We start from the raw sequence: 16,589 nt of genomic DNA, 5'->3' as shown, positions 1-16,589 counted from the left end.
CTGCGTAGCCCCTCAAGACCGACTTCGCACGTTTCATACGTTAACCCTAAAACACTGGTTACAGCGAGTGCAAGGCGAACAAGTAAATTGAGCTCTTACGGGATTTGTTTTCTTCTCGAGGAAATACAGCAGTACACGGCGACCAACTCCGGCTGGCTCAGGGGTGTTTCTTGGTGACAAGAGACTGCTCGTCAGGCTAACGAGTCAGGCTCGGCGTTGAAAAACGGCCGAGATTTCAAACACCACCAGCGCAGCAGCGCTCGAAACTGCAGCTGCTCTCTGATTGGTGGAATCACCGACAAGACAATTTAAAAACCAATGTTAGTGAAAGAACAAGGTTTAAACAAAAAACTCATTTTCCGCTTAATAAAAAACAATTGCCAGATTACTGCGTCCTCTATCGCCTAAATTATGTACTGTAGGTAGTGTAAAAATGAAGGTGTATGAAGCAATTTGTTTTTCCTTAGCAATCGAGGCTACGCCTCGGATGACGTGTTTTCTTCTAAAGCAACGTTATGCAGCCGGTTTGTGCGCGCAACATTTAATCAACATAGAAACAATAAATGTTGACGACGTGAAAATGTTGTCTTTAGCCTCGAATTAACTTCGATGCTCAAAGGAAAACTCAAATTTATCGCGAAAGGAAGGATGGTAGCTTTGGTCAACCGGTGAAGTCATGTGCATGCTTGTAATCAGTTCCCAAGTGTCTACCAGGACTGTGACTAAAGGATCGAGCCAGCTGAAGAATTGGAAACGGCGAGATTGCTACATAGCGAAACACTTCGTTGTACAATTTCTCTGACAAGCAGTTGCCGCGATATGACCAGTTTATTTCGATGATATTGGGCTGATTCAATGGCAGCGGGGAGCGACGGCACATGTAGCGATCGCAGCGCCGCCTCTGGTGCAAACAAAAGACACAAAAGCACGCCAGATTGTTGATTGTTCAGAAAGAACGCTGGCTGCACTGGAAGTTGCGGTAAACGCGGTAACATTGTTGACGTTACGCTCATTGTCACACGTGCAGGGCTGCAACGCTGCAACGAGAAATGCGTGAATCACGTCAGTGACCAGCAACACGAGACAGTGAAAGTGGCCGCGGTGGTTGCGTCGTTGCATGATATCTGTGGCAATCCCCTTCTTGTCTTCCGCCGGTTTGGCTAGCGATGATCGCTCAAGAGAAGCCGTACGCGCTACCGCTACGTATTGATCGTAAACCAAATTCCCTTCAGTTCACGCTCGCTGCCTGCCAAGCCGGTGTCGCGTCGCCGTGAGCTTGCCTCGGAGCAGCAATCACTGCAAGTCAGTCGCACTGTAAAGTGTCCTGTGTTTACATCACGTGGAAATTGGATTGGCGTCACTTCCGCACACGCCAGCTCGCAAGCATGGCAGCGGGTCTGGGCAGCATGTTTTAGAACGTCGGAATCCCCACGATCGGCTTTTTTTCGCGATGCAGTAGGGCGCCGTCCGAGGCCCGGCCGTGGTCGACCAGCAATGTTCAGCCGGGTCAAGAATGCCCTCTACAACGTAGTGGGCGGACTCGACGCCCTGCCGGCGGTGAGGGACGGCGAAGCACCCGGCGACGGTGACAAGCTGCCACTCAAGTTTAAGTACACGAGGCCTAGCTTCCTTCAGCTGACCACCGACGACGAAGTGCAAGTGTCGGCCGACCATGTCATCAGGCCCATCATTGTGCCGCGAGACGTGAGCAAGATCCCGTGGAACGCCGGCTATGCAGAGTGAGCGCGCGGATTGGGGCAGGGGTTCGGTGATCGGTGTGGGGGGTTTGACGTAGAGCGTCCCATTCATTCTGGCGGTGGGCGGTGTGGTGCAGGACCATCAACGCGGGCAAAAGCCTGCGCAACGAGGACCAGGCTGCCGTGTACCGCGGTGCCGTGCGGCGCGGGGCACACGGAGACGGCGCCGAGCTGCCGTGGGTCTACTTCGCGCTCTTTGACGGCCATGCAGGCTCCGGGGTGGCCGTGGCCGCGTCAAACGTGCTCCAGCGGGTGCTGCAGGTAAGCGCGCCTCGACCAAGCGCACGTTGCTTTTAAGTGCCTAGCACTTCAGGTGCCCGGCTTGTCGTCCGTACACCGTCTCACGTAGCATGGTCACGCAGTGGTCAATACGGGCCTAAATCGAGGCCATCAATGCTCAAAACCAGCGCCAAATAAACTAACATGGTCTAAAATTACATAAACTGCAGAAATAAGTCAGAATTAATCGCAAAAATTTACCCAAAGTCGCGAAAAACTCTACTGAAATGACCGGCTGATACCCGCGCCATGCAACAGAGGGCGCCACCGCCTCGGCAAGCGCGTGATTGCCATAGTATCGCTACCCACTGCCTCAGGTTCCACGGTAGCGGAGCTGCATTGAGCGCAGGATTTAGAACTACGCCAGGGCCTACACAATAACGACATTAACGCAGGATTTGTTTTTTCACACTGGGGGCGGCTGCGTGCAGGACAAGTTGATGAGCGTGATGGAGTTGCTGGTGCCGGATGGCGGGGCCTCTGCGCCCGAAGGCGGCTTCCTACCCTTTGGCGACCGCAAGATCACTGCCGACAGTCTCGTCATCGGAGCCCTGGAGACTGCCTTCTGGGACATGGACCAGCAGATCGCGCGCGACAAGAAGCATTACAAGATGACTGGCGGCTGCACCGTGCTCGTGGCACTTTTCATCCTCGGGAAGCTGTACCTTGCCAACGCCGGTGACAGTAGGTACGACAGAGGACGGCTGCATTGTTTTCTCTTTTAACACCCTCCTGCATTTATTTAATTGCTGTACACCCTTTAAAGTGCTTACTTCACATTTCGCTAGTATTTGTGACGCTATCTGCCCAGTGCTTCCCGGATGGTTATGGCACTGTATAGTTGTTGGAGCATATGTTGCAGTACTGTCTAGTGGGATGCATTGTGTAGCTGCACGTGCTTCCAAATGTGCCTCATTTTGCGGTGCTTTGGTTTCATCGACATGCGTCAAATGCAATGGCACACATTATTTGTGGCTGCTTTATTATGATGGTCACACACAATTCACACGAGAGTTCAGTTCGCACTTAGTTGTGTGCCATTCGCGCATCTCCAGGTAGCTTGTCTTCACTTATGTCCTTTCTCTTCTTTTTCTTTCTTTTTTCTTTTTTTTTTTGTAGTGGCCAACTTTAGAGCACTTGCCAAATTGTAGCACTGAGGCTTGTGTGGTAAATGAAATTTTAGTCCATATACCAGTCAAGACTCTTAAATATGTGTTAGAGGCAATTATAACATGTCAGGTGAATTGATAGCTGGTGTCGGCTGGCAATTTTATTTTATTATTATTATTAACTGGATTACTTATATTGACATGGATACATTCATGTAATTTGCCTTGTAACTGCTTGCTTTAACATAAATGTGCCTAGTCCTTATGCTTTGGAATATATCGCTCGTGTGCCACAGTGGTTCAGCGGCTTCCAAATGCAAGGATCTGGCTTCAATTCCCACCTTCAGAAGCTACATTCCTGTCCATCCACAATGTGAAACCACCCATGTACTGTTGCTACAAGTGCACGTCATACCAGTGTATTGATTGGCTGGCCGCCACAGCTTGTGCATAGGAGCCAATCGCAATGAAGAAATTTGATCTGGATCGAGCCCAATTTCAATCGAAAGTGATCGTGGGAAGCCAGTATTGGAGAACATCTTGGGTATCCGATATTGGCCCAGAACAAACCAAATCATTTCTCGTAGCCAACGTTTTTGGTTTTAGGTTTTAAACCCTGTAGTGAACACTGCACAGTTCTCGCTTCACTAGAGCGTTCCCCTTTAGGCAACCTGTACCGCCTGTGGCAAGATTTTGTTGAAAAATTTCTGTTAATCTGGTCATCCTATCTAGGACTTATCTGTAGTAGCACAGAGGTGGCTGTAGATTGTCGATACGGCGTTTGTGACATTGCATGCATGCCGTCTCTAAGAAAACAACGCTGAACCCACTCGGGACTGTACTCGAGGCTTCTGATTACAAACCGTTATCTCGCTGTTGGAGGGACGGGTGGAAACGCACTTGTATGAGGTATCTAACTTGATTGCTTGCTGTCTGTAGATTGTGCAGTAGTAACCTCCGCGATATGCAACACTGTTTTGAGTGAAGGCAGAGGGAATTGTGTTGCTTTGTTCAGTAATGTTCGTAGACCTTTCCATTGAGAGCTTCTTCAGTGTCATCGCACTTTCTGAACCCTTTGACCAACTGTTCAGTCGTACTAAAAAATGTTAACAGCATACACACTTTATGCCAGCTGTTAGCAGTCCAGATAGAGCTAACCTTTCGCCCTAATTGGAAAGGTCTATTTCTTCTTTTTTTTTTTTACTCAGTACGAGTCAAGTGCACAGATTATTGCTGTTGGGCGAAAGCTGCGCGACACACTTCTGCACTCTCTTCCAAAGCAGCGCTTGGCACGTTCTGCTGCAGCAGCTGCTCAAAAACACTCTAGCATATGATGGGACTCGTTTTGAAAAAGTATGTCGAATTGACATGCCTGTTCTGTTGTTTATGAATGTCTGTGTGTGCATGCGTGTGCTTCAAAACATTTACACAGTGTTCATCGAAGTTTCATCTTGCTGGCATGGGGGGGGGGGGGGGGTTGACCACGGCATGGCATATTTTCAAAACAAAAAAAGATATATTGACAGCCTATTCCTGTTATTAATCGGTAGAGCATGCAGAATTAATTGCCTTGCTCCAAGTATTTAGGTTGACAGCGTGAGCTTATTTGCAATTTTTCCTGGAAAAATAACAAGGATAAATATTTATTTTTTCTTTTGAGGCCACTGGAAATTTCTTGAAGTATGCTTCAAGAAATTTTCTTGAAGTATCGCATCTCTGGGATTGGTATAGCACTCCGTATAATAAATGGCCATAAAAGAGTGGCACAAAGAACATGACATACACCCTGCATATACAGTGCTTTGTTCCATCTCTTTAGTACTGTTGTTATGTCTCGCCATTGTGGTAACTGTTCTGGCCAGATGTTAGCAATAATCCTTCCTGCTGTGAACCCTAACGACCTGACACGTGCATGTGCCTGCAGGGCCATCATCTGTCGTGGGGAACAGGTGATCCCCATGTCTTGCGACTTCACACCCGAGACAGAGAGGTCGCGGATCAAGCATTTGGTGAGTTGGCCAGTTTGCCATGACCTATTTTCACACTGCTTGAAATGTTGCCTGGGGTAATAGTCAGGAGTAGGTAACACCTTTGTTTGTAAAAGAAAAAAAGAAATGCGAACTAAGATTGGTGTATCGAAGACAGATGGAATCATGGCTTTGTAGTGCATTTGACGTTACTGCTGGTCTATGCTTCAACAGTTGACAAAGTTATGTGCGGATGCGTGGCAAGAGAAACACTCGATGCGCTGATTTCCAACTACTCTGAATAAAAAGCGGATGTGCAGCAGTGACAGTGGCACAAAATTTCTTACTCATTTCTACATGTAACACTACAATGTGTTGATTGCTCATCGCGTTTGTGATGTAAATAAAGCAGTTTTGCCACTACTTTCGGTAGAATCCTCAAGACAGTAAGAGTCTTTGTGTGATGCACTGTGGGTAACAATAATTGAATCTGTCCACTTCACTGTGGTGTGTGCTCAACACAAAATTGCACAAACAGAATAACACGAGAGTTGTCGGCTGCTGGCCAAGCCTCAAATGATGGCCTCATCTCATCTTGACGCAGCAAGCGAAAGATGAAGTAGCGTCTAGAAAAAAAATGCTGAAAAATTTTGCTTTGCTGGGATTCCATTGTCTCCATATTGCTCCTCTGGGAGGCACAAGCCTGTCTGAATTTGTTATCCTTTGTTTACTGCAATTCTCGCCTTCAGGGAGCGAGAACTACGTTCAACTTAAAACATATCCTTATATCATAAAAGGTGTAGGAGTTAACCTACGTATCCTCAGTGGCATGTTGGCGTATAAGTATAAGCCCTGTCTTTCAGTTATACCATTACCTCTTTCTCCTAACTTGTCCTGTAAACTTTGTGCAGAAAATAAGGGAATTAATAGGACCGTTGCAACCCGAGCCACTGCTGTGAGCTTATAGCAGAGTTTTGGGACGCAGTGATGCCTGATCCACTGCAGTGATTTATGTTCACATGGGTCACGGCCGCATATGTGTAGGTTTCTGGGCAGTCGCGCACAACAGTTGCGATTTACCTGCCAAGCTTCACTCAGGGCCCCTAACAGGACTGCGTTGTGCTACGCTCTCAGCCAGCTGCAAGTGCAGCTGTGTTTGGCCATTCGAGATTGCGTGGGCGTGCATCGCAGTTGTGTATGAGGGTTTTTTGTCCACTTTCTTTATAACCACTTTGTCGTACTCTTTCTCATTTGATTCACTCTTGCTCTCGGGCCTCCACACACCCCACTCCCACAAGATAGGCGTCCATATGTTCTTTGCCCTTTCCCTCCTTACGACCACAACAAGCCGACTTTTCTACAGGGCATTCGTGTGTGGTGGCAGAGCGCTCTGTTTTTCAAAATGGAGCAAGAAAAGATGGTAGAGATTTATAGTGTGTTCTTTATTTTTTTCTATGCACTGGCTTTCGCACAGTGCCGGTTTACCAGACGGTGATGGCAACTTATTGTGAGGCTTCACCTACCTACGATCATAGACGCATTTTCTTCTTTGTCGGTTGAGTGTAGATGTTGCAGCTACATTTAAAAAGGCGACACACTGGCAGTTTCGCCGCCGCCAGGTATTTACACCAGCAGGGAAGTGAAATACACTTGGTTACTGTGAATATACATCTTTGCAACTGATCTAGCCACTCGCACCTACACCTCTATTATCCTACTAATGCAGGATAATGGTCACCTGCAATAAACACTGAGTTGTTAGTTTAGCGCTGTATCCCATTTTGCTCTGTCGTCGTCTGTGTGATTTTTTGCGCTACTGTTCTGGAGTTATACACTACCAACCAGCCCACCAGTCTGACCTTTTAAACTGCTAATGCAGAAATGCTTTAAAGTTTGCAGACAAACTAAAACTCTCTATTGTAACAGAAACAGATGAGATACAGACTGCTGTAGCTGATCTCACACCTCTCGCAGTCTGTCTGTGTTGTATCTACTCAAGGCATCCTGCCAAATAGACAAAGGCAATGTGCTAACCAGAGATTGCTTATTATGTTTAGTGCAAGGCGCTGTACAAGTTTGTGCCAGACAGATTCTAAACAAAAATATCTTGTGCTTCACAGTGTTTGCAGAAACACAGGGTTAGCTTGTAAATTAGTTTTTTTTTTCTGCCTACGTTTTAATAATACACAATGGCATATTTGTGTTGAAGCAGTTCAGAACTGAAATAGTCCTTTATGTGAGTAATCTCACAAGTGCACAGCCAAAGTAACTTTATGTTGTATTCGTGCCAGTATGGTGTGTTGGTCTGTATGGTAGTTGTACGAATTATAAGCAGTCGACATCTTCAGTAATAAATCTTTTTTTGTATTTTTTCACCAGTATTTAAAGCTTCATGGCTACAACCGTATTATTTCTCAAATATTGTGGCTGACAGGTCTTGTATCGGCATGCATAAACAAAAAATGCCTGCCGCTACTCGTAGCAAGCTCTTTGAATGGTTCTTTCGCCTAGTGTCATGGTCAGTTTGGTTTGCACCTCCAAACAAGGGCGCAAATGTGAATGACAGGCACTCCTGCACATATAAGGTGATGTCATTGTAGCTAAATGCCAGCATTTTTAGGCATGTTTTCCACTAGTGTTACGGGCACAGACATGCCGGTTACCGAATTACACCATGAAACAACAAGCTCCTCATAAATATTCTTGCTGCAACAAATACGTGCCATGGCACATAATTCCATTAATAAAGCTGAAAGTTTTTTAGAATCATTTACTTGAATGAAAGCTACTTCCAACAGTTTCTGCGCATCTCATTACCATATTTTTTTTTGCTTTCTTCGTGTGTACTGTAAATAAGCACATTTCTTTTTCTCTTTGTTATTTTTTTTTCATTGCTACACGCTGATAACGTGTAATTCGGCTTTTAGTGTCTTTGCAAAGTGTTGTGAAGAGGAGCACTCTGCAGAGCACTTGTTGCAATTTTACTTTTACATGCTTGATTTGCCAGTGTGCGCTAGCCTTTTGTGAAGTGTTAAAGAACGTTGTTGCCCAACCCTGTTTGGCTTACTCTGTAATCTGTTAACTGAATCGTTGCTTTCATTGTTGTTGCTGCCCGCTGCATGGCTCCATTTGTACATCCCATTCAACTCTTCTTAATCTCTAAAAAGTGTTTGCACCCTTCGGGTTTTTTTTTTTTTTTTTTTTTTTTGTCCCACAACAATAACTCGTCATCTGGCTTGCTTGCGTTCCCTTTTTTAGAAGCTTGGTGCTCGCCACTTTCCTATCAAGAATGCCGTCTCTTCCTACAAGCGTGCCCACCGCTCATGTCCTAAAAGTACTGGTCGTGCTGCGTTATTTATTAAAGGCCAACTCCGGCGATTTTTCGAGGTCGATGGATCTCAGTGAAATTCGATGGGTACGTTCCTTTGCACGCTTCCATCATTTATGCCAAATTACAGGCTTGAGACATGCGCAGATTGTTTGCAAATGAATTTTAAAGATTGTCTGCAAACGCCCTCCTGGCTTCCCACAATTATTGGCAACATTGCGTCTGTGACGTCAGTATTGGCAAGGCGGCGGAAGTGACGCAGCCGAGGGCACCGCTAATTTCGGCGCTTAGGCCGCTACAGCGAGCGTCTGCTGTGCACAAGGCGACAGACAGTGTTGGTTTGGCCGGCGCTTCGCTGGTCGTACCGGCTGTCACAGTTTTCATACTCCACGCCAGCGTGCCCGGCATGCCTTGCACGACATCCGGTTCGTTCGTAACAACGTCTACGTCATACGTAGACAGTACACTCGGTTGGGTTTCGGTTTCGGTGTTGCGCTTTTTTGCTTATTTGAAATTATTCTCCAATTTGCCGAGTATTTCTGCTATCGGGCCCGTAACAGGAGCGTCTCAGGAACATAAAAGCACCATTACTTTGACATGGGCGAAAAATCGCCGGAGTTGACCTTTTATTAACTTGATTTGCATACATAGATACACAAGGACACAGAGAATTAAAGTTAGGGAATGTACGCAAGAGAAAAGACGATTATTGCAACAAAAAGTACACTCTCAAGGGTGCATTTTTTGTCAAATACATCCTTTGTGGGTCAAGAAACACCCTTTTGTGTGAAAACTACACCCTAAAGGATACGTTTTGGTCAGAATGATCAGAACACCCTGAAGGGTGTCTTAAAATAGCTGCACCCTGAAAGGAGTATTAATGGCATATTCGGATGGTCATTTTCGAGCACTCTAGAGGGCTCTGAAAAGTGGCCGCGTGTTCGGGTGGTAGAAGTCGAGCTCTCAGACGCATTGTGGTGTCGTCTCTCCTTCGTCCTTGTCTGCTAGCGCTGAAGATGGTTTATTCTCAGACTATGTTCAGATGATTCTTCCAGAGCGTCAGCCTCCCACTCAGAGTGCTCCCAATCGCTCTGACTTCGAAGTGAGAGCATTGGCGCAATCTGGCTGAGAACACGTCATGTGACACTAAATGGCCTGGATGCCACGGTTGTTGACAGGTGACAGCGCCAGCGTGCATTTCTTTAGCATTTAAACCTTTGGAAGTTTCAAAGCGAGACGTTGTTCAAAACATTGTTGGGTTGTGTCTGTGCCGTTTTCACGCATTCAACAAGGCTTAACTGCACCATGGTTAAGCGAAGGCAGCTACTTAAAGCACAAGAATCATCCGTACTGGTTTTACAGCACATCGCAACCAAAGGCCCTAAAGGTAGTAGCTCAAACAACGATGATCACCAAATCGATGCGAGCAAGTTCACGGAGCTGTTGCTGCATTGAAGCACTTCAGAGCTGGGTGCCACACGCAAATGTTTGTTTACATGGTGGCTTTCCGTGCTGCCCGCGCCGTGGCGCTGCTCCAAGATCGCTGATGCATTAGGTTGGTACACTGCTCCTCCCTCTCAGATTGCGAGCTGCACTAGGAATCTGCCGACTCTGAGCTAGGGGACCAGAGCTGCCAACCGAATGCATCATAAAATAGTTGCACCCTAGAGGGTGCAACTGCTCATAAAGTGTGGTAGCAGTTTCTGCCTGTGTTAAATCCATGGGCAATATTATCTACAGGGCATGCAGTGCCCCGAGCTGCTAGGCAGCGAGTTCACCCACCTGGAGTTTGTGCGACGCCCGGTGCGAGCTGACCTAGGCAAACGCCTGCTGTGCCGGGACGCCTTCATGACCGGCTGGTGAGTTGGCTTTGTGGCTTGTGTTGAGTGGATACGAATGCAGCTTGCAAGTCGGGTTGTAGTCAAAGAAACAAACTTCTTTATGTTTAGATTAGATGAGGGTTCGATTTACTGCAAAGTGAACGACACCTCCAGTGTAAGCTGGGAATCGTAACCCCTGTTTACAAAAAGCGTTGTTGCTTACTTCACAGCTACAATACTTCCTTTATTTTCATCGCTTGACCATCCTATGCCCCTGTCACTAATAATAATAATATATTTGCAGAGTACCAACTCTATCTAAGGTGTCTATTTTTTTCCCTCTGTGTTTACATATTCTACACATCACTTGTATCTGCTGTGTTTTATTATGCTGTTAATTAAGCAGTTTGATGCTGTTGATTTTTCTTTTACACTATTTAATGCAGCAGTTGTTAGCTTTCACTTTTCTCTGAATGACTATTTTGTATTAGCTATTACTACTGCTGTGTTTTGGTATTGAACTTGTCCTGCATTTCATTGTGTTACACATGGTCACTGCATAATGTAAGTGTGTTTCTATTTCTTTCTCTTATGATTGTACATTTTGCTGTGCTTTGATGTGGACTCTTAATGCTATGATCTCACATCAGATTGGCAGTGTTGTTGAACAATAGATAAATGTTGCATTCTGTACGTTGGGTTCAACCGCACTCCTTGTGAGGAGCTAATCACAGCCCCTACTCAAGGTTATTGTTTTAATATCTTACAAGCATGTGCAGATGCATAACTGAGGATGTCTGTGTCATAGATTCAAATCCCTCATATACTGTTTTTGTAACTGCTTTCACTTGAAGAGCCCAGCACTATTGCACTGTGACTGGTTTATTTTGTTTGTTGAATTATATTTGTGCTTTCTCGGGGCCAAAGGCATTACGACAGAAGTCGATGGGGCTTAAACAAAAAATAAATTGCAGTTGAGCACCAAGGTAAGAGTTAAAATAAATTGTCAAGAAGGGCTTTTTTTGATTACTTACTGTCATCAACAAGGTAAATGATTCCATTCTTTCCGTACTTGTTGAGGGTATGAAAGGACGAGCACTCCTGCTTGGCACTGCTGCATACCACAGTTTAGCTGGTCCCACCACCGATTGCTTGATACCAATTTTTTTGTTTCTTATTCATTGCCATCGTACGAAGCACAAATGTTGTTGAAGCAGAAATAACTAATGGGTGGGCTGGTGTTTTCCTTGCGTCGTTGTATTAAAGTTAATGAAGCAAAACAGGCAACGTGTTCCCGCCCTGTTTACTTCTCTGCACATTCTTGTAACGCGGTCACCACACACTCTTTGATACCATGTGCGCAGGGCATACAGGACGGTGACACTCGACGACCTCCGATTTCCACTTATTTACGGAGAGGGCAAGAGGGTAAGTTTATCATTCATGTTGACCCCATTTCGTTTGATCATCATTGTTGCTGTACAGTCAAACCTCGTTAATACGTACCCGCTTTAAACGTACTAACGGTTAAAACGTAGTTGCGACGAATCCCCGACCGAGTCCCATAGAGCCCAATCATTCGCTGATCGCTTAAGCAGTAGTGGTTCGCCCTATGCCTACCGTTAGTGCGTACCCTGCGTACCGCATAACTTTTTGTGCCATAAAATTTTACTGCGCCGCTCAACTTCCCGACGCCAGAATGTGCCGCCAAAGGTCTTCCGCCTTTTTGAGAAGTGCGCAGATCAGTCCATCCCCGATTCCGACTTCCGCGCGATTGCGGCGACGCCTTTGCGGGGTAAGCATCGGGAAAGAACGAAGGCGAGGTGGCGGCCACCGACAAACGCGCCGACATGACTTATCGCCGACAACCTTATCACAATAAGTATCTTCAGCTATCTGCTCGAGCACGCATGCGACGCAGAGCTACTTTTTAGGCCTACTGCACGCTTTTATTAGGCGACAACCCGTCTTCAAGGCTGAAGTTGAATTAATGGCACAAATGCTCGGGCAGGGACGAAGAACTTCAGCCATGTACCAACTAGCCTCACAGCAAACGCTACTAAGCCGTCATCAGGCATGCACCGCTTTGTAGAAGCGAAAGCAGATCGCTGTTGCGTAGTTAGCGTTGTGGGTCGCGGGCGCCGAGAGACCTCGCTGCATTGACGCTATCACACTAAACGCACGTGTACGATACAGCAAGCGTAGCGCGGTTGTACCATACTGCACGCTTTTATTAGGCGACCACCCAATGCTCCTCCGTCCGCTGCCAGGACCGATAGAGACATCGCGGAGTGCGCATTGCTTGCATGAAGCTCGTCAATCGCTGCGTTAACCGAACAAGCTACTCGCCGCATCTGTGCACGATCTGGAGCGAAAGCGGGTACGAACAACATTCTCACGATAAATGCGCGCGTGCGGCACAGCAAGCGGCCCGGTAGTGACGGCGTGAGCCGAGTAGGCGACGCGCTGCACGCAGCTAGCCGGAGTCGATCGGCTCCACGCGGCCGTACCGCGTTTCACTGGAACTGTGTCAGTTTTCGTTTAGTAGCAGATGGCGGTTAGACGCACACACAGTAGACCGCGGAAAGCAGACACTGTCCGTTCTGTCGCTATGTCGGTCACTGCGGTGACCGCGTATCCCGGACCCTGCAATAGTGTTCGAAATGCTCTTCGGCGTCGCCACTACGCCCTATCGGCGGTCGTGCGAGTGTGCCAGGATCTTTTCTCCACTTTGGCAAAAAGAAAGAAAAGGCTTGCGGTGGTACTTTAGGCAATATTTGCTGTGGCACTCTATTTATTTGCTGGCGGCGATGGCGTACGCTAGGAGATGCAAATTTGTACTTGGTGTTTAATGCGTACTACCGTTAGTGCGTTAGTTATGCTGCGTGCCCGGCAGGTACGTATTAACGAGGTTTCACTGTACTAACGTTGTCTTAGAACAGTAAAATCAACCACCTTTCATTTTAAGGTACAGTATGTATGGCAAAGAATAGGTAATAAAATGAGAAGACCTTCCATGCGTTTTTCCAAAGAGGCAGTTGATGTGCCGTTAGCCTTGCCAGTGCCAGTGACAATTGCAGCTTATCACCTAGTCAACGTGGACAGCAAAGGCTTTTGTTCTTTTTCATTGTAGCTCGGGTTAAAGCGAAAATCTTTCATAGTTTCAAGACACATAATCAGGAGCTACTGCTAGCACATATTTTTATTTAGCTTCTAGATGCACTTCCATTTCACAATGCGGAAACAGGTGTTCCCTTTGGTTGTTTTTCACACGCATCTCCACTGTACGTGGGCGTTAATGATAATGTCGGCACATGAAAAGTGACCAACATTTTTTGCACGTCTCTTGGTCTGCATTTTGGCTTGGCTGGAACCAATTTCGATTATCTTTGTGATTCATTGAACCTTTGCTCTTGAAATGGTGTATAATTGTATAGTGCATTGTACTGCTCTTCACGCCTTGCAGAGCCGAGTCCTGGCTACCATCGGAGTCACCCGAGGCTTTGGAGACCACGACCTCAAGGCACAAAGCAGCAATGTGGACATCAAACCATTCCTTACTCCGGAGCCCGAGGTAAACGGGCCGACTTGATAAACCACGCTGGCTTGTTGCATAGTGGATCCACGTCAGACGTGTTATATCTTTCCAGTTAACTCACCTTTATGGCGTGGCCACAGAGTGGGAAATGCTAATGGCCTGATAACCAGAAGTAATGCGGAAGGAAAAGGATACAGCACACTCAAAATAAGGAGGTGCACTGTTAGAAGTGAATGAAATCCTGCAATAAATTTCATACTGGGAGAGCAGCATTGGATGATCTTTATTCTAAAGGCACTTGTTTATGCATGAAGGAACACAAAAAGAGATGAGCATGAGCGCTCGTGCGTTTGTGTTTGTCTGTGTGGGAACCAGCGCACTGCCTTTAGAGCAACAATGGTTGACCCTCTAGCCGACTGATACCTCCATGGCAAATTCATTGGAAGGTCCTGATTGCGATGGACACATTAGAGTGCTTGAGCGGAGCATTGGCATTTGATAGCTTGTTCTGCTCAGGGCAAGATGAATCGCATCTTTAGTGTGGATACCAACTCCAATAACGCGGCGGCTGCATTTTCGATGGAGGCGAAAATGTTTGAGGCCCGTGTGCTTAGATTTAGGTGCACGTTAAAGACCCCAGGTGGTCAAAATTTCCGGAGCCCTCCACTACGGCGTCTCTCATAATCATATCTTGGTTTTGGGACGTTAAACCCCAGATATTATTATTATTTATTACCAACTCCAATAAGGAGATGCGAGCATTATTTGCTCACATGCTTGATAGTGTGCGGAATCCCTCCTCAAGGTGTAAGCGTCGCCACTGGTGGGTTGTGAAACCATGGCAAATTCATTGGAAGGTCCTGATTGCAATGGAGACATTAAGGCCAAACCCCATATACGTGAAAATACACGAGACAGCGACCAGCGACGCGACATATATCATCTTTGCGCAAGCGGTCGCTTGGATGGGCAAACGCCATTCACACGACGGCTTCGGCGAGCGATCTCCACTGTTGCTAGCATGAGGGTGTTTACTCGTACCAAAAATGGCCCGTCGTCAACGGTATGCAATGGAAAATACGATGTTTTGTTGCATAATGGTACATAAAATGTTTATCATTGTCTTGCAGCATTTTTTTCGATCCCATCACTGCTGCTACGTGCCGCCAAGCCGCGTCACAGATGCCACGGGACTTGTAGTTCCCGTCCCTGAGGTCCTGTAACGCACGTTCGCGTTCAACAACGTCAACGTTGCGCTCGTTGCCGTTGGCCATGTCGCTGAACGTGTTGATGAACATTGTTGTCAATGCGCATCGATAAGAAAGTGGTGGCAATCAGCAACACGTTACTGATGCATCTTGTTCCGGTGTTTTTCTATTGGCTGCTTGAGCACAACACTTCCGGGCTACGAGCGACGGATTCCAAATCTGAAAAACCGAGCGATCGTGCGAAATCGACCACGCGACACATCGCGCGAACGGCTCGTTTCGTCGCTCATAGCATCGCTCGTCGCTGCCACGTGCATTTTCGCGCATATGGGGTTTGGCCTTTATAGTGCGTGAGCAGAACATTGGCATTTGATAGGTTGTTCTGCTCAAGGCAAGATGAACCGCATCTTTAGTGTGAATATCAACTTTAAAGGAGATGCGAGCATTATTTGCTCACATGCTTGATACAGCTCAGACCACTTATAACGTAACCGCTTACAGTGCAGTACCGGCTATAATGCGGTTTTTTCTGACTCCCGTTTACTCTCCCATAGAACTCCATGTATACGCATACCGCTTATTGTGCAGACCCCCGAGATGAAAGACCGGTTATAATGTGGCTGCCGGAACATTCTCAGAGATGCGAGGGTGCGAGCGTGCTTCTCAGCGGAGATGCGCCGGCGGGGGAGAGAGCGGCGACGGCATTACAAAGGAGGAGGGGACGCGGAACGAACGAACAAGGAGCGGGGGAGAAAAAAAAAAGGGATGGCTGTGGGGGACAGCAGCCCGGCGCAGGTGCGTGGTGTGAGGAGGGGGAGCGGTTGCGCGGCCGACGAGAAGCCTTTGCCCCGTTCGGCCGCTTGACATGCGCGCTTCGTCGTTGCTTCGTCGTAGAGCGCAGATATCGCGCGTGCAACTTCGATTCCCCCGCAAGTAACAATGCTTTGAGACGCGATTGAGCTTTCGCCTTTGCCACCAACAGGCGGACTTACAAGCTTGAAAGACTTTTTCAGGATAGTTGCCGCGGCTGTTCTCCCGATCGCGAACCGAAACTTCGTTTCACGCGTGATGCCCTCGGTTTAGCTCGCGAGTGCGATCTCTTCTACTCCCGATCTCCGTGTTGCCTAGGGCAAGCTTCTCGCGGTGGCATGCCAAGTTGCAACGCGCACGCTAGGCCTAATGAGCGCTAGCTGCCATGTCGGCAGCCGCGGACTACAGAAGTTGCGGTTTGGTGCCGAGTCCAATGAAACATTTTGCAATGTTGCATTTAGAAGGGGTGACTTACATCTTTTACGAAACGCGGGCGTGCGTGTGAAACACTCGAGTGGTGGTTTGTGGTCGCCACCGTTTTCGACATCGCGGACGCGCAGTGTGTTACCGCGGCGACTTCCCGTGACGGCGCATTTTTTCCGCGTTCGTTATGTCCGGCACCGCAGGTCCGCGGACGCTAACAGTTCAACATTTTCAAATGTAGCAGATGCAAACTTACGCCCCAGTCGCATGCCGCGATAGTCGGAATCGCGCGCCTGCCTGTTTGGTCATGTTTTGTATACTTGCAACCTTTCAAAAATGTTATTTCGGTT

The 16,589-nt window shown here is 47.3% G+C and overlaps 2 protein-coding genes across 4 annotated transcripts in view; one reads left to right on the top strand and one right to left on the bottom strand.

Moving 5' to 3' along the window:
* LOC119396188 (importin subunit alpha-1) overlaps positions 1-279 on the bottom strand; it is a gene marked incomplete in the record, with an annotated part of 30,194 nt that extends 29,915 nt beyond the window's left edge. Inside the window, 1 exon segment of the mRNA XM_037663283.2 lies at positions 100-279.
* Positions 280-1,034: 755 nt separating this feature from the next.
* Positions 1,035-16,589, top strand: part of LOC119396187 (protein phosphatase 1H) — a 34,254-nt gene continuing 18,699 nt past the window's right edge. The window contains exons 1-7 of one of the 3 annotated variants that reach the window (XM_037663281.2): positions 1,035-1,739; positions 1,835-2,018; positions 2,468-2,724; positions 5,070-5,154; positions 10,181-10,299; positions 11,625-11,688; positions 13,727-13,834. In XM_037663281.2, coding sequence (XP_037519209.1) covers positions 1,495-1,739; positions 1,835-2,018; positions 2,468-2,724; positions 5,070-5,154; positions 10,181-10,299; positions 11,625-11,688; positions 13,727-13,834 — 1,062 coding nt within the window. In that variant the 5' untranslated portion in view covers positions 1,035-1,494. The remainder of the gene's footprint in view (positions 1,740-1,834; positions 2,019-2,467; positions 2,725-5,069; positions 5,155-10,180; positions 10,300-11,624; positions 11,689-13,726; positions 13,835-16,589) is intronic. The other 2 variants (XM_049416985.1, XM_037663282.2) reach the window with 2 other exon arrangements.

The sequence above is a fragment of the Rhipicephalus sanguineus genome, chromosome 6, assembly GCF_013339695.2.
Source record: "Rhipicephalus sanguineus isolate Rsan-2018 chromosome 6, BIME_Rsan_1.4, whole genome shotgun sequence".
Classification (NCBI taxonomy): Eukaryota; Metazoa; Arthropoda; class Arachnida; order Ixodida; family Ixodidae; genus Rhipicephalus; species Rhipicephalus sanguineus.
Note: the sequence above shows the minus strand (reverse complement) of the source record. Positions and strands in the feature narration are given on the sequence as shown.